Raw genomic sequence first — 27,165 nt, 5'->3', positions numbered from 1 at the left:
CTTGATAAGTATCTCAAACAAATAGCAAATGAGGAACTTCCTCACAAGCTTGTGAGTTTGCAAGCCTCTTGACATAAGCCTGATGTGTTCAAACATAAAGTTACATCTCGCCATTGCTAATTTCGTTTGCAGACTTTCTATGACCACAGAGGCTCTTGATACTCCACTTGCATGCAGGCAGGAAACCGACAAACATCAAAAACAAAACACAGTCATAAAATGATACTCCAAAACATGAAGTAGTCAAGAATACTATACCACGAGAGATTCTCCACTTAAGTTGTCCTTTCCTAAATCTCATATCACAGAAACACCAAATCAAAGTCTCTCCTCAGAAGTCAGTCACGCTGTGAGAGCTGCTCCCTTCCACCCCAAACTTCCCCTCCTACTTGCCCCGTCCCTCCTCCCTTTCCCCAACGTCCCTCCCCTCTATCCTTCCTGTGAACATGCCTGGGAAGTTTCTCCACAGCTCTGGACACTCCTCCTAAAAACACATGTTCACCAACTGAGCCGTTCAGTTTCCTGTGTGCAGATTCTGGGTTGCAGTGGTCAACTAGTCGGCTCAGGGGCACTATGCAGCTAACTAACTAATTTATTTATTTATTTGGAAGGGGTATAGTGGTAGTCCAGAAAAAATACAACCAAAAACAATTTTTGACAACTTTTGTGTATGACAAATTTGTATTATTTTTTCTCCATGTAGTATTAATAAATAAATGCAACTAAATATGACAGGTTTGACATATCGTTTTCCATGGGGTAAAAGTGGTCAATTGAGCCACAGTGCCATACTTTAAAAATCAAAAGACAAATTTCTCCCAGAAATAAAATAGTCCTGAAGAAAACCTACGACCAAAGATATGAAAGACACAAATACAACTTGTATGACAAATTTGTATATTTTTTAATCAATCAATCAATCAATCAATCACGTTTCTAATATAAATAGGACTAAATAAAATTTCAACTAAACTTGATAGCCATGCAACCATCCATGCAATTTTAGCTTTGAAATTTAGTTTTCCACAGGAAAAGGTGGTCATTTCTGCCACAATGGCACAACTTAATTATCAAAAGATCCATTTCTACCAGAAATAAAAAAAAAAAGATACTGAAGACAACACCATACGCATGAAAAAAATCACTTATTAACAACTTTTATGTGACAATAACATAGCAAATAAATTGCAAAATAAACTGCAAATAAACTTGATAGCCAGAGTACCATGGACTTTCAGTTTTGACATTTTGTTTTCCACAGGCAAAAGTGGAAAACTAATTATCAAAAGATACATTTCTCTTTTAAAAAATAATAAATTTAATAAAATAAAATGCCATGCTGTGAATAGTTTTGCATTTCTAAAATGCCACTTCAGGTTCAGAATAGTTCAAATGTTCAAGACTCTGCATTCTGATCCATTCTTTTTTCTCATGAGTAAAGGCCCCCTTAGAAACGCTTCTGACTAGGGTAAGGTGGACTTGAAACCAGCCTAATTATACAAAGTTTATCTGACTAGTTGTTCAGGGAACCCACTGACTAGTTGATTTTAAAAAATATGCACTTTTGAGCTTCCTTATTGTCATCACCACAACCGCTAACTGAGCCGACATCACAGATTCCACATATTCTACAAAAAGAACCATTTATGAAGCTATTAACTGAGCAGGATGTCTTTGTGACTGTGTGAAACTGAGATTAATGAGGGTTATGCTGGCCTAAGTCATTCTTTAGACCTGTCACCATACATTTTGTGCATGAGTGATCATCCTGGGCCAAAAGAGAGGCCACATTAGAGGAACAAAGAAGAGCAAGAAAGGGGGTACAGCACAGGAAACAGAGGTTTGGGTGAGATTGCTTTTGTCACAGACTCTTTTTTCTTTCTATCTCTTTCTCTTTATCTCTGCCTTAAGGAAGGCCTGTAGTGGATCCACAGGATGTGACCCACAGAAAAGAAATATGACTCAGACAACCACTCCTGCCTGTGCCCTTTAGACTTACTCCATAACACACGTTGGCATGTTTTGGAGTGCCTAAATTCAAATGCTCCAAAACTTGGTTGATTTAATATAAGCATTATATTCGAAACTCATACTCAGTCACCACTACACAATATAGCAACAAGAAATATATAAACACAAATTTGAATGGTGCATCATGGTTGTTGCTCCACTCGCTCACTGTTATTGTGAAATGGGAAATCCCATCAGACTGGCAGCTGGGAACATCAAGGAATGAGTCACAATATACAAAATAAAGTGTAGTTACGTCAACTCTCAGTTATTGCTCATTGACTCTCGCACACAAATGTGTATTAATCTGTGTTATTTTAGTATTACTATTATAGTTTTTATTAATATTTTGAATTATCTTTTTCAAAAGCTTTTATTTGTATGTTTATTTATTTTTTATTCTTTTGTAACTTTGTTTTGTGCTTTTGTTAATTTGTTTCGTCTTTTTTAAATATTACTATTTCGATTTTATTTTATGACAGTTTATTTTTATCATTTATTTCCAGTGGTTAATTTTAGTGCTGCATCTAATATTTATATTAATAATTAAACTATTTCAGCTTTATATCAATTAACAAAAATATTAATATTCAATTAATAAAAATATTAATTTTCACTTGATGATAATAACCCTGGATATGATCAGATGGTTACATATGCCCCTAAAGTATTTGGACACTTGGCTTGAATTCTTAATGTTATTGCCTTACATAACAAATGTTTAAACCAAAGTAGTGTTTATTTTAAAGAAATACAGCATAAGCATTATTTCAAGCAAAAAGCAAAACCTGAGTGACCTCATACAAACACTAAAAAGCACCGTATAAATAATTAGTTAAACAAGAAGAGTGACATTAGTTATAAAAAAAGTGCTAGTAGCATTAGCTTACAGCTGCTATACTTGTGTGCTTTAATGCCTAATACTTGTAGGTCAACTGTAATTTCATATAGAGCATGATATCAGATGAAGCAGGTTGTGACATCATGACGTCAGTATGACTAAACATGCTCAGATATAAAGTATATGATAACAGTTTTTATGTAACAACACATATGATCAGTCACAGTATGATGGCCCCCTAGATAGTTCTCCATTTCTAGTAACTGCAATGTAAACAAATACTCACAAAGCAGTAATAATATCAAGGGTGTTTCCTAGCAGTTCTGTATAGTTGCACCAGGAACCACAAGCCACACATATGCAAAATATCTCCAATGAAACCCCTGAACTGTCTAATCATGCAAATACAACCAAATTGGGCGAAGTCCCATCTTGATGACCACACACTCTCAGAAAAAAGGTCACTGTCCCTGGGGAGGTATACCCTTTCAAAATGTACATCTTTGGTGACTAAAGAGTGCAAATTAGTTCCTCAAAGGTACATATTTTTACCTTTTTAAAGGGTACCATCCCGCGGGAACCACTTTTGTACCATTTTCTTTCTGAGAGTGCAGGAGGAATAGCATTCCTCTGTTCTTCCTGAGAAAGTTCTATCCCTTTCAATTACACTGGGGCAACTGGATTCCCTGCTGTCCTCTCCGAGAGGGGCAGGCTGCCTATGGGTGTCCTGCCACATGCATGCATTCCTGCCCTGTGAATCACACTCTAGCAGCCTGGTGCGAAACGGTAAAGAACAAACTTATTGAGTTAGGGCAGTGATTAGGGCAACTTAACTCAAAATTGGGTCTCAGACTATAGGAATAAAATAAAATAAAAGATAACATACTGTATGCAACTGTAATTATATTCAAAGTAAATACAAATATTTTCCAGACTACATTAAATGTGTTTTCTTGATAAAAGAATAAACAGTTTATGCGGACCACAATATGTTTGGTGCGGTAAATTAGTGCTAATATAATCTTATTTTTCTTAAATCATTAAAATTATCAATATAATAATACAATTATTAATATCAATACATTTTAATTTAATTTAAAGACATTTTAGTTTACTTTTGTACAATACACAATTTTGGTATCATTGGGTCAACACTTGGAAATCCTAAAGTGAAACCAGGCAAACAGACAGAAATTGACTGTTTACAACATTAAGGCAAGTATTTTGGGACATCTAAGAGAGAGGAAAACTGGAAGAGACAATCAAAAACACAAGAAAATAAACATGCTGTCCTACCGCAGTGACCGAAGTGAAGCAGTCAGCTAATCACGGGCATGCCGCAAAGTGACCTCTCTCGTCCCTACTAGGATAATCTTGTATAGTCTTGTATACGCTGTTTATTGCCCTGTTTGAATGTTTCCTTGTCTATTGAAGACAAATAAGTCTACGAATTTGCCAGGCAGTCATGAATGCAGTGCTGTTCTGGTCAGCTTTGTGTATGACAGTATGGGGGCGAGGGGGGAGGGAGGTTTGGTTGGCAGAGAGAGAGACCCCGTTTGGAGTCTAAAAACAGACCTACGGGAGAGTTTAACACAGTGGCTGACACTGCACATTCTGAGCTTTGGAGTGGGATCAGGTGCGTGGATCCACCAAGGGCTGGAACGCCACAGAGACCACAGCGAGCGAGCAAAACATCTTTTCTCTCTTGTCCAAACCATCCAGTAACAGACATTCTTTAAGTAGAAGATACAGTTTAAGAAGCCGGTTTTAAAGAAGAGATTATATTGTACTTTCATGCTTTACAAATTGCTGTATAGTAAAATAAACAGAAACAAACTTCCTGTTTTAAATATTGCTGTATAATAAAGTAAAAAGAAACATAAATTAGGTACAAGAGGTCATGCTTTACAGAAGTGCCTTATGTGGCGTTTAATAAAATGATTAGTCGATATTTTATTTATTTATTCTACATTCTTAAAGTGTGTAAAAACAGTCACTTATTGTCATGATACAACCAGACAGAGGTAGATCCAAACGCAGCATGAGTTTATTAGAGGGTAGTCAGACAGGCAAGGGTCACAGACAGCAAACACAGCATAGGAGACAAGGCAATACTCAGGATCAGAAACCAGGCGAGAAGGCAGAGGAAGACAGCAGACGAGACGGAATCCGTTAAACAGGCAATAGGTCCAAAGGCAGGCAGCAAACAATCGAGGAACAGGTTCAGCAAGGGTCGAATACGCAGACAGGAACAGACTAGACTAGGATAACAGGACAAGATAATACTAGGAAACGCTCGGAGATGTACACAACAGTGAAACAAGACTTCACCATGGGTAATAGTGTGAGTGGGGTTTTAATGTGTGTGGAGCTGCGTGTGGAACTCGATGCAGGTGTGAGAGTGATCAATGGAGTCAGGTGTGTGAGTAATCAGTCCAGGGTGTGTGCGAGAACAGTTCAGGGTGTGTGTGTGTGAACAGTCCAGGGAAAGGCAGAGCAGAAGTGGAGCGCCCTCTCGTGGAACTCGAGGGCAATGCAGATGATAATCATCACATAACACCCCAATTTAAGGAGCGGCTTCCAGACGCTCCAAAGACGATCCAGGCGATGGGTAGAGCGAAGGCGATCCTGGGGGAGGGACGGAGGGCCAGGCCCGTGCAGGGGAACGGGACCAGGACATAGCCACGGCGGGCCTGGGCCGCAGAGTGTGGGCGGACCCGACTGGGCCGGTGGCCAGGTTGGAGCAGGATGTGATGGCGCCCAGGGCGGAGCAGGATGTGATGGCGGCCAGGGCGGAGCAGGATGTGATGGCGGCCAGGGCGGAGCAGGCAAGATGGCGGCCAGGGGCGGAGCAGGACGTGATGGCGGGCCTGGTGATGAAACAATACTTGGGAGGACCTACGGGGACATAGGCAAGAACAGGAACCGGTTCAGGAACTAACATGGGCTCAGGATCTAACAATGGCTCTGGACGTGACAATGGCTCAGGAAGTGCATGATTGGTGGACGAGCGACGAATAGTCTCTTGTGCAGTGGGCAGGACCAGAACTACTGGCTTGACAGGACTGGCGTGAGGAGTAGGCTCGTCAGAACTGGCCTGAGGTGCTGGTTCGTCAAGGCTAAAGTGGAGCCCAGGCTCGTGGAGGCTGACGTGAAGCTCAGGTTCGTCGAGGCTGACGTGAAGCTCTGGTTCGTCAAGGCTGAAGTGAAGCTCAGGTTCGTCAGGGCTGACATGGAGCGCAGGCTCGGCAGAAAGGAACCCTGGAATGGCGACCTTTATGGACTTCCGCGTTGAGATCAGTGGAGGATCAGCCATGCTGGAAACCATTCCTGGGTAGCAATAGATCGATCCGATGGCAGCTTTGATGGTATGTGTGACGTGAGGATTCTCCAGCTCGTTAAGCGTGACATGACTAGACCCTGGTTCGGTGAATGCTGCGCCGTCGTGGAGCTCCTTCTCCATCTTACCCACAGCGAGAGCAGAATCACTCAGTAGAAGGGCCATGTAAATATACTGCATTAAAGTACCGTGGGGATCATGAATGGGCATCAGTGACCGGAGGGGTTCAGATAACCCTCCGCGGAAAAATACCATTAAACATTCGGTACTCATTATCGTGAAACGTGCCAGTTCAACAAACTCTTTGACATACCACTCAATCGATCAATCCTCTTGACGAAGTCGCATAATCTCAGCTCCCGTATCCGTGTTCGGTATCGCTGCGAAAGCAAACTTGCTGTCGCATTTTACCAGGAGAGCTTGGTGTGGAACTGGGATTGGCTCATGGCTGACAACTGTGGAGACAGGTTGAGTCTGCGATGGTCACGGTGTGGAAACCTGAAGACCGCGAACCATCTTGGCCAACCTCTCCAATGACGAGGTGAGTTGATCCAGCTGATCCCGGTGTACAGCGATCAGATGCGCATTGGCTGACTGGGAGGCATACAAGGCTGACATGCTGCTGGATCTGGTTTTGGCGAAGTCTTCTGTCATGATACAACCAGACACAGGTAGATCCAAACGCAGCGTGAGTTTATTAGAGGGTAGTCAGACAGGCAAGGGTCACAGACAGCAAACACAGCATAGGAGACAAGGCAATACTCAGGATCAGAAACCAGGCGAGAAGACAGAGGAAGACGGCAGACGAGACTGAATCCATTAAACAGGCAATTGGTCCAAAAGCAGGCAGCAAACAATCGAGGAACAGGTTCAGCATGGGTTGAATACGCAGACAGGAACAGACTAGACTAGGATAACAGGACAAGATAATACTAGGAAACGCTCTGAGATGTACACAACAGTGAAACAAGACTTCGCCATGGGTAATAGTGTGAGTGGGGTTTTAATGTGTGTGGAGCTGCGTGTGGAACTCGATGCAGGTGTGAGAGTGATCAATGGAGTCAGGTGTGTGAGTAATCAGTCCAGGGTGTGTGCGAGAACAGTTCAGGGTGTGTGTGTGTGAACAGTCCAGGGAAAGGCAGAGCAGAAGTTGAGCAACCTCTCGTGGAACTCGAGGGCAATCAAGACGATAATACCATACCATACCATACCATACCAACTTTATTAGTAAAGCACATTTAAAAACAACCGAGGTTGACCAAAGTGCTGGACATTAACATAATTTCAGGCACAGTTGTAAGGTGTGATAATCATCACACTTATACTGTATATGTAAACTAAAACCCTTAAATAAAAAAATAAAAACCCACAAACCAAAACTAAACCCAAAACAAAAAAACCCAAAATGGTTCATTTGCCGAATATAGGTCGTGAGGCAGGGAAATATGGTCAACTTTAAAATTCCCCAAGGCAATAAAGGAACTAAGAAACAAATGCATTGAGTACAAACACACATATTGCTACCTCTATGAGTTCTGTCCGGAGGTTGATGATGTGGAGCCAGTCTGTGAGGTGTGGGTAAGAGTCCAGCACCAGCGGTCGCTCACTCTCTGGAACACTCTGCTTCCACTCTAACTGTTTACTGATGTACTTCACCAGCTTCACCTGCAGATGGCAATCACACACAGACCGCTGTAACAACTGATTTCAGACTCACTGATGTAATATATCTGTTTGCTGTTTAAAATGACACCATCTGTCCTCTAATTAGTTTTTATTCATTAAAACACAAAGAAATGAACTTTTCTTATTTACTTCATATGAAACTCTGTGGATTGAAATCCTTGGAGAAAAAACTGGATGACATCAGACATTAAAAAAATGTCATGCCAAATTTCATGTTTCACAGCACTTCAGAGAAAAAGAGCTGTTTCAAAGTGAGTAATCAGATGCCACAGAAGATTGAAAAAAGTACGTCAATGAGGGACAAGCATGTGATAATTAAGCATAAGCATTTTTCTCTAAACCTTCGTGTCCGTATGCGAGCGTTGAACGCAGAATGCAAAGTGAGAACAGCAAAGGAAATCCCCATGTGACTTCATTGTAAACGGGTGGGCGATGAAAGTGTTGTGTGTGCGTGGTGTCAGTTAAACAACCAACTACAGTGCACAAAAAACACTGTACACAAGCACGCCAAGTTTTCTTGTTCAGTTCAAATACCAGCCAGTGCTTCCTTTGGTCAATATCTTACCATCACTAGACTGGGTTCAGAACAACAAGCAAATAATGTTCAAGGCTTACAGGATAAAGAAAGACGCTTCAGACAGTGCCCTCACTTTGTTGCCGTAACACTGTCAGTACTGTCTATAAATAGACACTGGTTATCATGGCAAGAGAGTCTGGACTCTTTCTCACAGGGGTGTCTGTTCTGCCACTATGGCAACCCTTGCTGAAACGCACTTGGCTCCCATGTGACATCATGGAGCAGCAAGACACTGCGGTCCGCAGGTTAACAGAAACCACCTCACACCTGCCTCGCAGACAACCACAGCTGCAACTGTGCTCATAAAGAAGAGCTCGTTTCACTGACTAAAAAGATTGCTTGAAAATAAAAAGGTTACTTTAGGTAAAATTTGTTAAAAGACTTGGTCCCATAGGATGTTTGCTGCTTCTTATTTATTATTCACTTCATTGACTACAAACTGCATGAACTGAAACAATAATGGTATTCCCCTTGTTTACATATATAGATGTATAAATAGCTGTAGATAAAGATTTAAACAAAGCTGTAGAGCTAAAGCTGTAAATATAGATATAACGAAAGATATAGATACAGCTAAAGCTGTAATAGATAGAATTATAAATTACAGGTATATCTGTAGATATGGGTATAGCTGTAGAATATATATATATATATATATATATATATATATATACACACACATTTTTTAAAGAATACTAATAATATTATTTAGCAAGGATGCATTATATTGACCAAATGTGTGCTCTTTTTAACTTTCTGTTCATCAAAGAATTCTGAAAAGATTTAAACGCTGATATTAATAAGAATGTTATGAATGTTTTTAAGCAGAAAATCAGCATATTAGAATGATTTCTGAAGGATCATGTGACACTGAAGACGGGTAATGATGCTGAAAATACAGCTTTGATCACAGGAATCAATTATACTTTCATATATATTCACATAGAAAACCGATATCTTCAAACTATAATATTTAAGTTAGTGTTTTTACAGTATTTCTGATCAAAAAAATCGAGACTTGGCGAGCATGAGACTCAAAAAATAAAACTTTAAAAATATTAATAATGGTAGTATGTACAAATATATGATAAACCGTTAAAAAAGTCATTACACAATGTGCATATTAACCAAATTAAATTAGTCACATAAATATTTGCTCAGAAAGGCTCATAATGAAGATAATTGTAAGACATTATACTATATAGCAAATGAAAACCATAAAGTATATACATTACAAAAAGTGGTATTCTTTCAAAATATTTTTTTTTAATTGTGTCAATTTCTTATAAGTTTCCACTTCACATTTCCACTAGATTAATTAATCTCCCATTAATTTTCAATGCGACCATTTTTGACCATGAACAATACAAGTGTGACAGTGTGACTAGTTTTTCCAGGACCATTTAACCTTTTTGCGGTGTGTGTGTGTTCACATAGCAACTGCCAAAACCTTTACCAAGCAAAATAAATAAATAAATAAAGTAAAATTGTGCGGTCAAAAATGACCGAACAGCACTAGAGGGTTAAAGATGCAGTATGTTATATTGACAGCTAGCGGTTGAAATGGGCACTGCAGTCCAAATTCAAAATATTGGAGAGTCGTTTCCCCCGTCCTCCTCGGACTCAACGCTCACGCGGGTTACCTGGTTGAGGACATGGAACGGGAAGGGGTGCAACTGAAAATGGATAGCATAAGTTGATCATCTTTTGTACAGTATACATTTGCAATGTTTTTATTGCAGAGATTCGTTTGCTGGCTTTAATGGCTGCAATACGCTGTGTTTTCCAGCAACTGGCAGCCAGGGGTGTCGAAATACATTTGGGTAATTTGGCAGTGTGGGCGGGATCACACAGACCAAAATAAAAACAGACATTCAGACACGGAACGAGCATTTCAACAGCATTGCTTTTTGAGAGAAGCAAGTATTTGAACTTAGCATATTTTCTAAATCTCTGCAAACATAGCATGGTACTTTTATGCTTTAGTACAGTAAAAAAAAAAAAACTACATACAGCACCTTTAATGTCTTAAATTGAACATGCTACCTACTAGATACCCACATATTTTTTCAGATGTTTCCGATTTACCTGACCTTCAACATCATACATAAAGCAAATAGTCAAAACAGTCTTTTTTTTGTTGCAATTTTAGAGAGCAATAAGGCAGACTGTGTCGTCAAGCAGGGAAAGAAGAAGTACTAGCCATTAATGAGAACTGCAAGAGTGTGAGAAAAAGTCAAACCGTTTCTAGATTTCATACATTAACATTTTTATCAAAACTTACGATCTATCTAAAGATCACCATAGAGAAATACACTCTGTAGTCTAGGTCACTGAGACAAATCAGCCTGCACCTGTAGCCCAGCAACCAGCCACCTGTGCAGATGATGAGCTCTTTCCATTCGCATCTCTATATAAGGTCACAGCACTCTGGAAGAACGCAGCTGCAGTATTGGAGCGCCTTACTGGCTGTTAATTCCACAGAGACACGACAGCAGTGGATGGCTTTATGTATGAGCGTATTATCACCTCACCCTTGCAAAACCGCCAAGATAGCATGTAGCACAGTCTTCAAAAAAGGAGCAGTGTATCATTAAAGTTTCAAGAGGTCTATAGCATTCTGAGAAGGTGCGCTTTCTTAAGGCACTGTGTGAGAATGCCCCCAAGCTGATTTGATGCATCGGTCGGCCATGAGCGAACCTCAAACACAACAGGGTGTTAGCTTCCACCAGACACAGCCTGGCACAATGTGCAGGAGTACGCCTGTATTCAATGACGCCTGTATCTCTCCTCTCATCTGCCGTCTCCATTACACCTCTCAAGGGGAGGCTGGCGTATGGGGCAGGGGGGACCTGCTTAACTAAAGTGTCTGCGTGAGACCTGAGAGGATAAGTTGAGAATCTTTTGTGACATTCAAAAACAGCCGTCCTCACAAGAGAGGGTCGTAGATGCAAAGCAAGAGGTAAGAGACACAATCCACATGGTGACGATGGTGTCTGTTACGAAAGATATTAAAGAGTATGTTGGAAATCAAGAGTTTAGCAAGTGATTTCATCATTATGGTTCCTGGCAAAACGGTGCAACAGTCATTTCAGGAAGTGGAGTGTTTCTGGCATGAGTGTGCATGGAGAAAGACACGACATTAGATGACGTAATTTCCGAATCTTTTGTGTCGGCATGCACTCATTACTGCGAATTCACTTCATTTCATCAAATTTGACAAGCTTTGCATAAAGAAGTGCGACGGTTGTACCAGATGATAAGGTAACTGTAGTAGACCGTGGTGGAGTGATGTGGATCCTGTTACACACTGCCACCAATACAAGCAAACCCACTCCTTTGGTTTCTGACGATAACATAAAGGCATATGGGATAAATGAATGCTACGTCTAAACAATCCTGCTAGCTCCAAAATCATGATAGGTCTATTAATCACTTTAGTAGCGCACATGGGCAACCACAATGTGGCAATAGCTAAAAAAAAAAAGGTTCGTCTCAATGATGACAGAATTCAAAATCAAAAGAATAAAAACAGAATGTTTAATAGAAAAGAACATGCCTGTAAATAAAAGGCAAGTGCAAGCAAACATAAAAAATGAATACAAATGGAGGCATTAGACAATAAAGTGCAAGGGTGTGTGAAACGTCATAAGACACGAGAAAAGAGAAAGGGGGAAAAAGCTGTTGAAAAACCGCATGGGGATTTCCTGATGTGAACAAACTTTAGCCGGTTGAGAGGTCTATGCTTCACCACACCTAATGGGCCTCGCAGCGATGTGTTAACTTTCCATCCATAGAAACAAAGAGCAAATGAGCCTCAAAAAGCCTTTGATGAGCACTCACGCAAAATATTTGCATTTCAGAAATCAAAACTAAGACGCTAGGGAGTTGTGACTCTTAAAAATGTGTTTTTCCCAGATCTCTTCAGTCAATTATAGGGTCTATTAAATGAATGAGCATCATCTGGGAAAATCACTCAAGTACGATTAGTACTAGCCTGGCGCAGAAACAGGTTTTATGAGCTCACATCCAACAATGTGGCAATCCCTCTTCCCATCCACTGCAAATTTAATGATTCTGCGATAAGCCACAGGCCTGTACTCAAGGGAATTGGCCTAAAATGGTTCCTGCAGATGGTAATTTAAAAGGAAATCAGGTAGTTAAAATATATTTGTGTCACGAGTCAGCATACTTTACAGGTTAAACAATTTTGCAGTTTGTTAAATCAGGGGTGTCCAAAGCAACAGCCCGCAGCTTCTCAATTAAAATATATTAGATGTGGCTCGCCATGGATAATTTCCAAATCAAGCCGTTGCAAAGTCAACACAAGGTGACAGCACTAGATTTTAGGCCAGGTGTAGCAGTAAACCATGAGTGACAACTTGACAATTTGAAAACTGATTAGTGCTGTTATTTCAGAAACATACATAATGTTAAGAAACATTAAATGCGTCAAAAGCCGAACGAAACAGCGCTACTCGTTTGAACAGCGCAGCACATGGATAGACCATTTATTAGCTCTGCCCAAAATACAGCGCAACGCGTGCTCAGAACAAGTGCATTTACTTGCTGACCGGCGGTCTCGTTCACTAAACCGAGATCCAGCGAGAAGCACGGCGTTCTCAGAATATTTGTTACAAACCACAAATATATTGGTATTTCAAACAAGTTTAGCCAGATGAAACGGTGCTAACATTCTCAATAACAGTGACATGGAAAACAGTAGAAACATTGTGGGACAACAATCCAGTTATAATACTTTTCAATCCACAAACCAACCAGCAACATTTACCATGGATTTGCTGTAGTAACACTAACTGTAACCATGGTCTTGTAGCAGAAATGTGGGAATATTCATATCGCATTTTATTATAGTATTAATGTGGACATGTAGTAATGAAATATAGCCCAAACTACAACATTTTTGGTTATAAGCAAGCAGTTTTGTGCACTTTGTATTAATACTTAATGTGTTTTGACTAAACATCATAAAGCTGTTCTAGATACCATAGAAACCATATTGCTTTTTACCATGGGAGTGAGGGAGAGTGGTTTTACCTGGGATTATTATGATCTAAATGTATGATATTATGGAAGACCAAAAGTAATTTTCATAAAAGTAGATTTCTAACTTAGTAAGAATATTTAAATTTTACCCAATATGAAAATTAGATTGTTAATTTTTTTACAGATGTTACAGCTAACTCAAGCTACTAGTGTCAACTCAAGCTACTGTCAAATATATAAAAACGAAGGCACCCAGGTGTGTCCACAACATCGAATGGACACCCCTGTGTTAAATGAACAAAAGAACAAAGTTACATCATTCCAAACCTGTTCCAAACTTACTTTCTTTTTTGTAACACAAAAGACATTTGTTCATTTGGACCCTATTGACCTTCATTACAGCTATAAAAAAAGACAGAGTCATACAGGTTTATAACAACGTAGCACTGAGTTAATGTTGTCAGGAGTTTCATTTTTGGGTGAATTATTCCTTTTAATATGTTCTGATGAGTAGTGTATTTCTTTTAAAACACAGATGACACATTATACTGTACATGTCCCACAGCAGACATCTCCCACCTTGTCTTCAGATGGGGGAGACCCCTTCATTAAAAGTGACGTCATTGCAGCATGCAGGGGCAGCACCAGCACCAAATACCCAGCAACACGAAGAACAAATCATTAGAATATGATTTCGTAGACCACACATTTTTTTAACCACCCTACTACTTAAATCCTGGTGGATAATTAGATAAAATCGGTTAGTCTAGTGACATCATTACCAGACCTAAAGTTCTCAAGACTACAGATCTTGGACCGTCGTAATTTTTAAATTGTTCCTAAACCTCTCAAAACAGACATGCTGATGTTTGGTGAGCTGTCGGTAGATGCTAACATTTTGATACTTCGCCTGTTAAAACAGCTATTTATGTCCACAAGAAATCCCAAAAAACAACTTGACAGTTTATTCGCCAGCACACAACAAGCAGAAAATGTGACTTCAATGCACAGCACTTCCTGACCAATAAAAAAAACCCCTTGCATTTACACATTTTAAACCAATCCATGATTTGCTTCTGAGAACAAACAGTCTTGCAGACTGACAGACTCTGGCCACAGAGTGGTTGTGGCCAGATCTGTATGGAGCGTGGAGAACATGTAGTGATAGCCAGATGGCGTTACTGAAAGACAAAGAAGTGACTTTAACACAAATTTTATTTAAGGGCCTTACACTTCTCTCAATCAATGTGAAGAAAAAATGTGCAAGATTAAGTGGTAGATTTTCACACTTGTTTACAGACTGACAGACATTACGTTCTAAACCTAAACTGCATGAAACAGATGACAGTTCTGTGCAAAACTAGTTTCAAATGGCCCATAACTCACATGCTAGAATGAGACACATAATACAACAGGAAATATAAGCATATCTGTGGAGACAAATAGAGAGAGAGAAACTCAATTTAAATACATGGAACGCCCAAAATTTTTTGCATGCAGCATACATGATACTGAATTATGATGCTGACTATTAATGCCACTGGAATTTTAAATAAGTCATAAGGGGTCTTCACGATTTGCAGAGACAAAGTCGTGCAATTTCAATGAATGTTGGCAACTAGCACTGGAAGATCCACCAGGGGAGATCTGTTTCCTGATACAATTGAATACTGCAGTCAAGCAGACGTACCTACCGGTACAATGACTTCGACACCCCCAGACCTCCAAATCGCTGTTAATGACTTGACGCTGCCTGACTTCTTTACAAGGAGAGAATGTTTACAAGGGAGAATGTCCAAGACAGAGACGTAACACTCATTGGTTGTTTAGGTTAATGTGTGACACATGGTTGTAGGACATCTGCTAGTGTCCAGGTCGGCATCTGTTCTCCCTACTAGTTCAAACAAGAACCTATAAGGATTTTCTATTGTTCCACCATCAAGACAGGTAAAAGATGTCAAAATGCAAACTGCTTGTCTTCTCCAATATCAATAAACACACAGTCTAGTTTATTCTGAGTGCTTGATGTAACCCTACTCCTAATGCAATTCAGCCTGTCACTCGCAGGCTTATTGTTCAAGCGGGGAGAGGGAAGAATGCATTGCCTGGACTTTCCACTACTTTTGTTCTTCGGCCCTTTGATGGATGCCCTCGGTCTACACCAAAGTGCTTAGTGGAGTTGCGGCATTACAGGGTTGTATAGTACAGAGTCAGACCCACTATCGCAAACCATCCCTTGGATTGGGGAATCTTGCTCACTAATCACATGCATGTGAAGTGAGCATGCTTGCTAAATATAGAAACAGCCAAAATAGCACAAACACATAGCAATCTTTCCAATGACCAGAGAAGACAAACAACTAACCAGAGATTCTCAGCTGCCAGAGAGACAGCCATTTCGTCCACAGGAATTTAGTGAGATTTACTGACAGGAATCTAAACGATAATTGCCATTTAGCACCATCTCTCTGTGTTTTGCTTTGAGTATCGGGAAAACAGATCGCCACGGTTATCAAAGTGTGTCCAGAGGGAAAACAAAGCTCTGCCTGTCCAACTGTTTTGGTCACAATGATGGGGAAATTTTTAAAAAGGCTATGGAAATTAAAGGTATAATTAACCCAAAAATGAGAATTAGCCCATGAAGTCATCCTAGGTGTATATGACATTCTTCTTTCAGACGAATACAATGGCCCTCATTTATCATTCTTGCATAGAAACGGGCGTATATGTTGGCGTAAGATTATGCTTACACTCCTCTCACCGCCTGATTTATGAAGCTGTGCGTACCTTTGAAATCCAGGTGTACGCAATACCTGCCCTTGATAAATGCCGCGGCTGAAAACGATCGTCATTAGAATAACACGCACCTGTATATTCAAGTCTCCGCTTCCCCCACGCCCTCATTTTACGCCATGGACACACGGAAGACGGCAAAGAGGAGACACTTCTCTGGAGATCGAGACCATCACCATCATGAAAAATTATTATTAAATCAAACAACAATATTGTTGATGATAAATTCAAAGTTAATTGTATTTTTTTTCAAAACGCTATAAATCCATCCATTTTTTGTCTAAAAAAACAAAAACAAAAACAACAAGAAGAGAACATGCAACATATAATCAGGGACTCATACTATAAATTAATATAAATTAAATAAGTGCAACTGCATGAAATTAATAAAAGCCAAACAAAATAAATAGTAAAATAAATTAAATAGCCTAGTAAAAATAAAATAAATATTTCCAATGTCACGTTCCAATTTTATCCACCACATAAAACAAATAATTTAAAAATAACACACAAATACAGTCCTTAAATACAACAATGTTAAAAATACATTCAAATCATTTAGTAACACATTTAGGCTAATAGTAAATCGTGCCGAACTTGAAAAAAGTAATGATAACAATATTCATGCCTACTATTAGGCTACGTGTTGTAGCCATTAACTAAGTGCATTTAGTTTCATATTTGTTAAAAAATAATAATGTTATTTTTTCCCCATCTATGTTGATTATGAAAAGTGAACACAGGCTAAGATAGGATGCGCAATATATCGGGAGATATGCTCAGACATGATTTTGGCCACTTAATTAAGTTTTGTTTTGTAGAAAGCCTTTCTTTAAAGTGAATTTCGTTTTGTATAAATTATATCTTAATTTTAATATTTTTTTCATCAACCAATTGCCTGGATTTAATAAATAAGAAGCAAATAGCAGACAATATAATCATGAGTCATGACATGGAGGCGCGAGCGCGGTCCCTTGCATTGCACGTGAACTGGAGCGCATCTCATTACAAATTAACCGAAACTCAGTATATGCATCACAGACATGAGAAATATATCTATAAAGAAAGCTTGAAATGTCTTTAAACGAAACAATTATAAACGAAAAGAAATAGGCTACTCTCTCTATAGGCGTGTTCACTACGGAGATGGTGATCATCAATTTCATCTTTGCAGACACAGCACTAGTTTATTAATAGAAATAAAATACAAATTTATTTTTAAAAATGGCGTTTATCGCGTTTTGGAAAAGAGCTCCTCATATCTTTTAGTTTGTCAGTGCGTTTTGTGGTGTTAGGAATTGTTTTTCAGTGCATTTCCGCACTAACTCAAAACGTGCCTACATGTACACCACCTCCTGACCTGGCGTAGGATTTGAGCGTGCCGTACGCCAACGTCCATATTGATAAATATCAAAGTCACCGTGGTTTTGGGTGTACGCCAGGTGTACGCTGGGAATTTGGTGTACGCACTTTTGATAAATGAGGGCCAATCTGATTTATATTAAAAAATGGCCTGGCTCTTCCAAGATTTATAATGGCAGTGAATGGCTGTTTATGTTTTGCTGAATGGAGAGGTAGGGGCAAAAATATCATAACACAAATTTTTTCCCAGGAAAATTACAAACGATTAGGGCTGCAACTAACGATTATTTTGATAATCGATTAATCGGACGATTATTTTTTCGATTAATCGGATAGAAATTAAATTAGATTTTTTTTTTTTATTATAACTAAATAAAACCGTAAATCAGGGTATTTATGTGTAAAAGTGTACTTTAAAAAGTGCAAAAGCCACACATTGAGTTTTACTAATATCAATATTTGCATTGTTTTTAATGATAATTGCTGATGGCAAGTTGACAAACATGATTATTGTTAAAAAAATGATATCCAACATATTATGTTTTAACACAATTTTTGTTAAAACAAATTTACACAGACATGTTGTTCAGATGTGAATATCTGAACTAAAAACAAACTAAAAACATCTAAAATATATAATTCCTTTAATTTTATTTAAAATTAATTATATATAAGGAATATAAGGATAAAGAATATAATATATATTATATATATAATATATAAAAGAATATAATATAAGGATAAATTGATTAAATAAATATAGAAAGACTGAAAACAATTGTGTGAATGTAGAGCCGCAGTAGATCGCGTTTGAAAAACAATTAAAACTTAGTAGACAAATGCTATAAAAAGAGAACGGAATGGAGGTAACGTTACCCAGCAAGCTAACAGGCTTGAGTAAAGGACAGGAGAAATTATGCATTAGTGCACAAGCATTCGCTGAAAACCACTGAGTACAGTGACTAAAAAACAATATTTTACTGCTGCTGTTATTAACTGCCTTTATATTTAGTGCTTCGCTTTGTAAAGACCGTTTTAATTTAACCTATTTCTGCGGTAGCGCTATTTTAATCCATCACTTACGTTGCGAGCGAACTGATTGCGCAACCTGATGCTCGAGAAAAAATACAGACATCCCAAGATCCCGGAAGTCCCGGGAGTCTCCCGCATATTGATTGCGGCTCCCTGATGCCTGCGAATTAGTTCAAACTCCCGAAATCTAGAGTGCGCAAGCAAGAGCGCGCATGCGAGACAGAAGAGACTGCTCCAAACCGTGTAGCGCGCGCGCTCGGCAGAGCGCCTGAGGGAGAGAGACCTTGCGTGTGTGTGCGTACCAGTAAACGCTCCCCGTGACGTAAGCAGACCAACTAATCGATAATGACATTCGTTGACAACGATTTTCATAATCGATTATAATCGATTTTATCGATTAGTTGTTGCAGCCCTACAAACGATTCAAGATTTTTTTCACTGTGACTGAGCAGTACAGCAAAACTAATTAGCCTATTTGAAAAATGTAGTCTTACAAGGTAACAAAATATGAAAGAAAAAAGAATGACAGACCATTTAGGCCAAAGTAGGGTGAGCGAAGATGAACATTTTTATTTCATTATGTTATCTCTGTTATTAAAAATAAGAAAAAAGATGCACATTATAATTACAATATAATACAAAAATGAAACAAAGAGTGCTTTATTTTTTCCCAGTAGGTGTATTTAACAGTACCATTCATTTAATTGAATTTGAATAAATAAATATAAAAATAAAACACTACATAGACTTCACTGTGTAAATTATATACACACTGATTCTTATTAAATCAACTGAAGTTATTCAGTGAAGAGCAGGAAGTGATTTTCTCTTTGTCTTTTGTTGCTTGAGTAACATTAATGACAAGTTGCAGCTGGTTAATGCTGTCACGTTAATACCTCATAAATGGATCTAATACAGACACATATCCAGTTTTCTCCTAACTGTTTACATTCACTTAAGACATAACCGACTGTGTTTATGTAAACCCTGTGTGTATTTGACAGTTTAAGCACAATAATACGCAAAAGATAACTTAGTTTAGTACTCATGAGTTGTTTGACAGACTTTGTGTTCTCGCGCTTCGGCAAGTCTTTAAAAAGCATGCAAATTATAAACTTGATTGTGAATGTCTGCAATGTCACGCAAGGGTAATCTCTGCTTTATCATGCGATGTAAATGTACGCCACGTTGTACAGCATGTTTGGATGGAGGCGTCAGAACTGCAACTGATAGAATGCACTGTGAATGTGGCACGATACTATGATATTTCTTCAAGAGAGATTGTGAAAACATTTAAATCGATCACAATCAAAAATTATGTTACCACACACCCCTATGTTGAGGTCCACTGTGTGACAGAACGACTGCTTCTCCTGAAATCAGAAGTGCCCAATCTTGCTCCTGGAGTGTTACCTTCTTGCAGAGTTTAGCTCCTGAACACCGGAACCAGCTACTCTAGGTCTTTAGCATTAGGTGTGTTGGAGAAAGTAAAAGTCCATTGTTGAGGTCCATCATCCTGCAGAGCTGACCTCCAACCATGGACAGGTGTACTCAGCAAAAAGGTGGCTCTCCAGGAGTAGGACTGGATTGACACTTTGTGAGAGGGATGTGCTTGCTCCCTCTGGCCACATTTTGGTTACCTCTGGAGATCAGCATCTTCACTGGGTATGCAAATTGTATCCTTGCATGTCCAGGAAGTGAGCCGATAGGGAATCCCGTGCCACCACCTGGATACTGCAGAGACTCAGATTACCATGTCACTAACTTTGAGCCGGCCCTTGAGATGTCAAGCCACACTTCAAGGCCTGACGCCATACTGTGTCAGTCTTCTCTCAGCCCTCCACAACTGCCCACTGAAAGCTTTTAATACTGCTGGCAGATCTGGATACAGAGTGCACACTGGCCCTACGTCTCCACAGGTATCAAAAGAGTCATGGCCACCTGCTGTTTCTTGACTTCAAAGTTAACCTTTCTCAACACCGGTGTCACCAGGGTTGTGTACACACCGTGCGGACCCAAAGATCCAAACATAAAAGCAATTACATTAGCTGATGACATCAACAAGATGGCATAAAAAAAAGTCTGATGAAAAGAAAACAATCAAGGGGGGAAGATCTGCTTTGATACAAACACTCTTCCAAACATCTTCCTTTGTGTTCAAGCAGAACAAAGAAATTTATAAAGGTTTGGAACAACTTGAGGGAGAGAAAATGATGAAAGAATTTTGATTTTGGGGTCAACTATCCCTTTAAGCTAGTGAAAACTCACCAGCTTCTACAGGCGTGTCATAGACAGTACCTGAGTTACCTGCTGGATCACTGTCTGGTATGTTAACTGCTCTTTTTTAGACAAAAAAAAAAAGACACTGCCTTGGGTAGTGAAAATAGCTCAGTTTATTACTGGAAGCACACTTTCAGCAAACAAGGACTGAACGGGAAAGACCACAGCATCATTATGGGTCCACTCTCTTTAGTTTCATACCCCTACCATCTGGCTTGAGGAGGCTTGAGGAGTCCAAAACCTCTAGACGATTAACTTTTTCTTCCCACAAGTTTTCAGACTATCCAATGACTGACAATCAACAAATGGACTGTCCACCCCCACCCAATGCAGAAATGCAACCCAAACTCCTGACTCTGCTTGTTATTGTTCTACCTCAGCTCAATCCTTGCCACATTAGAGTCATTTTATGAGCACTAGAATCTATCTACGTTTACATCTGGTAACACAAGTCCATCTGACACTGTCTGCACTGTTTAACACTATATTTTACTTTATATATAGCCCTCTAGGTACTTATTGCTTACTATTTATTGTATATTACTTGTAATTACAGTTTACCGTGTGGCCTTGGTCACCAACACACATTATCATACTATGTTATATAATTGTTGATGTGGTTTCAAACAACATGTATTGCATTCTCTTTCTTGCACTTGGCTTATAATAATGAAAAAGTGATAAAAAAAAAAACCTTGACATGACCTGACTTGAACGAGTGCTATTTCTGAATTTAATCATGAGAAAAACTTGAAGCGCCTCCCTAAGACTACACAGCCAGTAGATAAGTATCTCCAAAACAAGCACCAAAACCCACCACAAAGTAACAATTACCTGTGTCTGTGAGAACTAGCATCATAAAATCTTCAAAGTTAGATGGTTTATTTAATAAAGCCTCAAGCCCAACTTGATTATGTAAAAGATTGAGTCTGCAAGCATGAATATCTAGGAGGGAACATGTTTTGTGCTTGACCTTACTAAGTAGATAAGTTTGTATTCGAGGAAAAGCCACTTGTTATGGTGTTTCAAAAAAATGCAACCATGACTAAAAGTGACACTGTTCCACAGGTTCAACCAACTTTGGATTTCAGTTCACTTTTGTGGGAGGGGTTAACCACTGTTACAAAATACCTGCATATGGTTAAAAATAGCACTAACACTCCTCTGATATATGCACTTCTTGTTTGCGGAGCTAAACTCAGATAACAGGCTGTTTGACATGATGGAACATATTTTAGATCAGCTTGAGGACTTCGACTACTTCTAGATCTACTCATTTACAATAGACTATTGCAAAATTATTCCATTGCAGTGATTATCATGAGGATGAGTATGACAATTTTTCAATATGAACGCATTTACAACATCATTATTGAAAAAACGCTTCAAAAAGTTCATAGAGAGATCATAGTACAACTAATCCATTTGAATTTATCGGTTTAGTCCAAATTTTCTGAAGAGACAATACCTATGATGAACAGATTGAATTTAGGCTTTTATTCACATATATAAACAATCATCAGCTCACACATCAGTTGTGGTAAACAGACGCTCAAGCATGCTCACTTGACGTGCGAGAACCAGTGAGGTTAATTTTTGTGTTACGCAGCACACTTGAGCTTCCGCAAGAACCAATGAGGTTTGTTCTCGCACGTCAAGCAGGTTCGGATGAGCTTCTGTTTATGTCCGCTGATCAATGTTTAAATGTGAATAAGCGCCTAAATTAAAGCAGTTTATCATAAAGTGATTGACACGCTTCAGAAAATTTGGACTAAACCGCTCAATTCATATGGATTAGTTTTATGATCTCTTTGGGAACTTTTTGAAGTGTCAAAGTGTAGTTGCGTAGCTGTCAATGTTGAGTACAAAAAAGCTCTCCGCTTTCATGAAAAAGATCTTCATTTCTGTTCCGAAGATGAACGAAAGTCTTAAAGGGATAGTTCACCCAAAAATGAAAATTCTGTCAGTATTTACTCACCCTCGTGTCGTTCCAAACCCGTAAGACCTTCGTTCATCTTCGGAACACGAAGGAAGATATTTTTGATGATATCTGAGAGCTTTATGTCCCTCCATTGACAGCAACGTCATTGCAACTTTCAAGGGTCAGAAAGGTGGTAAAAACATCGTTAAAATAGTCCATTTAGCTACAGTGGTTCAACCTTAATATTATGAAGCGACGAGAATACTTTTTGTCTGCACCCCCCCCCCCAACCCAACCCCAACCCCAACCCCCCCAAATAACAAGTTAATTCAACAATCTCTTCTCTTCCGTGTCATTCTCTTATTTTAGTTTTTTTTTTTTGCGCACAAAAAGTATTCTCATCACTTCATAACATTAAGGTTGAATTACTGTAGTCAAATGGACTATTTTAACAATGTTTTTACCACCTTTCTGGGCCTTGACTGTTGCAGTGACATTGCTGTCAATGGAGGGACAGAAAGCTCTCAGATTTTATCAACGGGTTTGGAACGACATGAGGGAGAGTAAATAATGACAGAATTTTCATTTTTTGGTTGAACTATCCCTTTAAATGCAAGTAAAGCACTGCCTTAAAGCACCATATCATATAAACATTAAAATTTTCATGACACATCTGGTCATGTGATCACAATATAATGGAGTGAATCGCTCCATGTTATTACTCAAAAGTGCTGTTCATTTCTTCAAGTGCAAAACGTTTCTACTTCACAATCCACAACATTACACAATTAACACTATCTCAAGAACCAGGAAACAATGTGAGCCAAGAGGGGGTTTCCGTGAGCCAAGCATTTATAACCATAGTGTCAATGAAGATTAATAGAATTGTCAATTAATAGACAAGAAAAAGGAATGATGATTGATGATGGTTTGTACCTACAAAGCAAACATTATTATTAGGACATATCAAACACTATCATTCGCAGTCTGAATCACACTAATGTCATGGTACAAACATGTAAAGTAATAACCTGCAACCTGGCATGAACACTGTTGGATGCAGTGATGCACCGAAGCTTGATATTGCAGACACATAGGCAAAAACGGAATCCTACGTTACCTCAAAAGCGCGTATCTCGTGTTGGGTCAGGTCGTTAGATGCGGCGCACTTGGTCCGGAGCCCCTTCAGACTAGAGATGGAGATCTCGATCAAGTTCTGGATGAGCTTGCACTGGTGAAGCGCGTCCATCCCCGCGTTACTGCCATCGCTCCCGTCCAAATGCTCCTCATCACTTGCGACCATGTTTCCACCTTTGCTAGAGACAGTATCCATTCCTCGGCATTGGCACGGGTTTAGGGGCATGAGCGCGAACTACAGCAAACACTAGTCCAAAGACATGTTTGTGAACGCATGTAGCCTACACTAAACGGAGGAGACAATCTTACTCCAAATTAGTTATGTAGCCTACTAGTTCAGAGAGCAAGCATACTCCTCAAACATACTCGTGGTCTGGTTTGACATCAAGACGCCTTGTCAGCTTGTTCCGCCTCAAACGTTGTATGTATATCCCGAGAAGCGCTCGCATAAGTTTCACCCTCAGTCAGCTGTTTGATGTAGCGTTTCGTGCTTGGCAGTGTGGGAAATGAAGTTTTGTTTACACGCGCATCGGACCGTTTGAGATCACTTACGTAGCCTAATAGATGGGGTTTTTTTTTTACATAGTCGATAGTTGTTGCTAAGTAGCCTATGTTATTGCGATACGCTGTACAGCGACATTGTTTATCATTTATAAATAAATTATTATTATTATTAAAAAGTTGGGCTGAATAATAGGCTACATAGTAAGACGACATCACCTTCCTGTCAATTTAGTTGTGCAGATCTGGGTTTTTAAGTGAATTTAAGCATCACATGCACATTATTGATTATGGTTAACCAGTCATGTTTTTATGGTTTTTAGATAAATGTTTAATGAAAGAATTATAAAGGAGTAGGCCTAGCCTATCCATAAATAATTATACAAAAGGCCAATGCAATCTAACATCGTCCGATCCTGATAGATTAGAAAAATCACTAAAATCGGTGTATAATTTACATGACCCCGAAATAGTGCATCCCTATAGGCTAAATGAAAATGTGTAATTAGCAAGTTAGGGCACTCATTTCAGGTTTTTCACACCAAAATCTTTCCCACCTCCCACCTTTGGATATGCCTACTCGGACCAAACAAATCATCTGACACCCTACATTTCAAACAGACTATTAGGACTATTATACCATTTGAGAGACACGCCAACCATATCTGCCACATTTGACCTGACATCACCTTAAATTTGACACAATGAAAGTTAGATAACTTTGACTAATAACTTTAATAACTTTTCGAGCTGGCAAGTTTCAATCCCTTAGAAGCCTAGGCCTATAGTTTGATCCAGCTCTCAGATTTCATCAAAAATATTAATTTCATCAAAAATTAATTCGTGTTCCAAAGATGAACGAAGGTCTTACGGGGTTGGAACAACATGAGGGTGAGTAAATACTGACAGAATTTTCATTTTTGGGTCAACTAACCCTTTAATTTGTGTTCTGAAGATGAACGAAAGTCTAACGTGATTGGAACAACATGAGGGTGAGTAATTACTGACAGAATGTTCATTTTTGGGTGAACTATCCCTTCAATATCAATATGTTATAGGTTTACAATCCTATAGAACTTGTTTTTGTCACATGTCTGCTCTCTTGTATTGATTCAGTGTTACAGTGTTCCCATTATCTCATCAGAGGCAAACTTTGTATAAAAGCTGGAAAAACATGTTGTGTGTGTGTGTGTGTGTGTGTGTGTGTGTGTGTGTGTGTGTGTGTGTGTGTGTGTGTGTGTGTGTGTGTGTGCGTGTGAGACTATTTACAGGTAGGCCTAACTGCTCTCTGCCCACTCAGACGAGAAAATACTTTTTTTTAGACTTTCCACTGAGTTAGAACTTGCTGGGAACCCTTGATGTTAATGTATTGTGTTACTGAAATGAAAAAAATATATTCTGTTGTGAAAGTGTTTACACCAATCTAATACATGAACTGTAACAGAAAGACAAGTAGAAATGCTACAGCACCAACTTGCTGTATGAGGCACACACTTTCTCATGGGAAAAATCTCTTCTCCTCTACAGCTTGCCAAGAACGAGACATAATTTCAAAATGAACAGTAAGGAGGACTGAATTCAGAGAAGAGGCACTGCAAATTGTCTTTCCCCATAAGACAGTGAAGCAGAGACACTTTTAACCAACTGAAAGGAAAAACTATAACCAGTTTGTATTTTAGCTTACAAAGAAGCTTGCTAAGAAAATAATAATTCATTTGGCAGTAATTATGTCCACGTCAGCGGTATGACAGGGCTGGATGAAATGCTGCTCTAAACCGAACACCCCCTCCATCCAACCCCCCCCCCCGCCACACACACAACGTATTATCAGAGTAATGACACCGCAGAACAGGTTAGGCTTCATAGAAGAGATAACAAACAGACACTCCCTCCATTCTAGGGAAGCATGGGGTTTTTCTATGTATCAGTCAACATGTTCACATGCTGGGCATGAACTGTATAGATGGAGGACAGGTAGTTGTACAAATATGGCTCTGCACATTATTCACAGGTTATATAAACTGTAGCAGTTTGCAGATTCTGTTATGTGAATTGATAGCCATCTGCTTAATAATCTAGATAGCAGTGTTTAAAGCAACACATTCACAACACTTGAAGTGGTAAATGTAAATATGCTTTTAAACAAATTATTTCCAAATAAACAGAGAAAAAGACAAATGCTGTTGTTTAAAATAACTTTCACTGCCATTTGGATGATAATGCTGAATAGGTGTACGAGTGAATGAATATGAGTGAGCATATAGTGCCTCCTGCTGGACAAAGAAGGTAAGGAGCAAATTTAGAATTAAAACCAGCTCACTCTAAACTACTTACGATTTGTAACATTATAGTCCCATATTGTTGATGTCACCGTTGAAGTTTAAGATATTTGTTCCAGAAAATTAGGTTTCACCGTAGACATTTCACGTGATCTACGCAGAATATGTCCTGGTGTGCGCAACATCAAGACAGGAAGTGATTCACAATCAGAAAAATATTTGGTTCACAGGAAATTATGACAATTGAAGGAAGGCTAAAAAAAAAAAAGCACAGCTCTTTTTTCTCAACTGTAGACAGCATGATTGCTACAGAACCTTAAAGGTATTAGGGTTTTACCAAAGAACTTTCTTTCCAATAATACTTTCTTAGAATTATGAATGATTGTCAGTTAATCAAAA

At 39.0% G+C, this 27,165-nt stretch overlaps 1 protein-coding gene across 7 annotated transcripts in view; it reads right to left on the bottom strand.

The window, feature by feature from the left end:
- The window catches only part of ksr1b (kinase suppressor of ras 1b), a 56,058-nt gene extending 31,567 nt beyond the window's left edge, over positions 1-24,491 (bottom strand). For 3 of the 7 annotated variants that reach the window (XM_077208131.1, XM_077208132.1, XM_077208133.1), the window contains exons 1-2: positions 23,970-24,491; positions 7,716-7,856 (exon numbers count right to left, since the gene is read on the bottom strand). In XM_077208131.1, coding sequence (XP_077064246.1) covers positions 7,716-7,856; positions 23,970-24,212 — 384 coding nt within the window. In that variant the 5' untranslated portion in view covers positions 24,213-24,491. Of the gene's footprint in view, positions 1-258; positions 432-4,147; positions 4,360-7,715; positions 7,857-23,969 lie in introns of those variants that run through there. The other 4 variants (XM_077208134.1, XM_077208135.1, XM_077208138.1 and 1 more) reach the window with 2 other exon arrangements.
- Between the last annotated feature and the right edge of the window lie 2,674 nt (positions 24,492-27,165).

Source organism: Siphateles boraxobius, unplaced genomic scaffold, assembly GCF_051911475.1.
Source record: "Siphateles boraxobius isolate OS27281-9 unplaced genomic scaffold, OSU_SipBor_1 6, whole genome shotgun sequence".
Taxonomy (NCBI): Eukaryota; Metazoa; Chordata; class Actinopteri; order Cypriniformes; family Leuciscidae; genus Siphateles; species Siphateles boraxobius.
The sequence above is the reverse complement of the archived record's forward strand: the minus strand, read 5'-3'. Positions and strand labels throughout refer to the sequence as shown.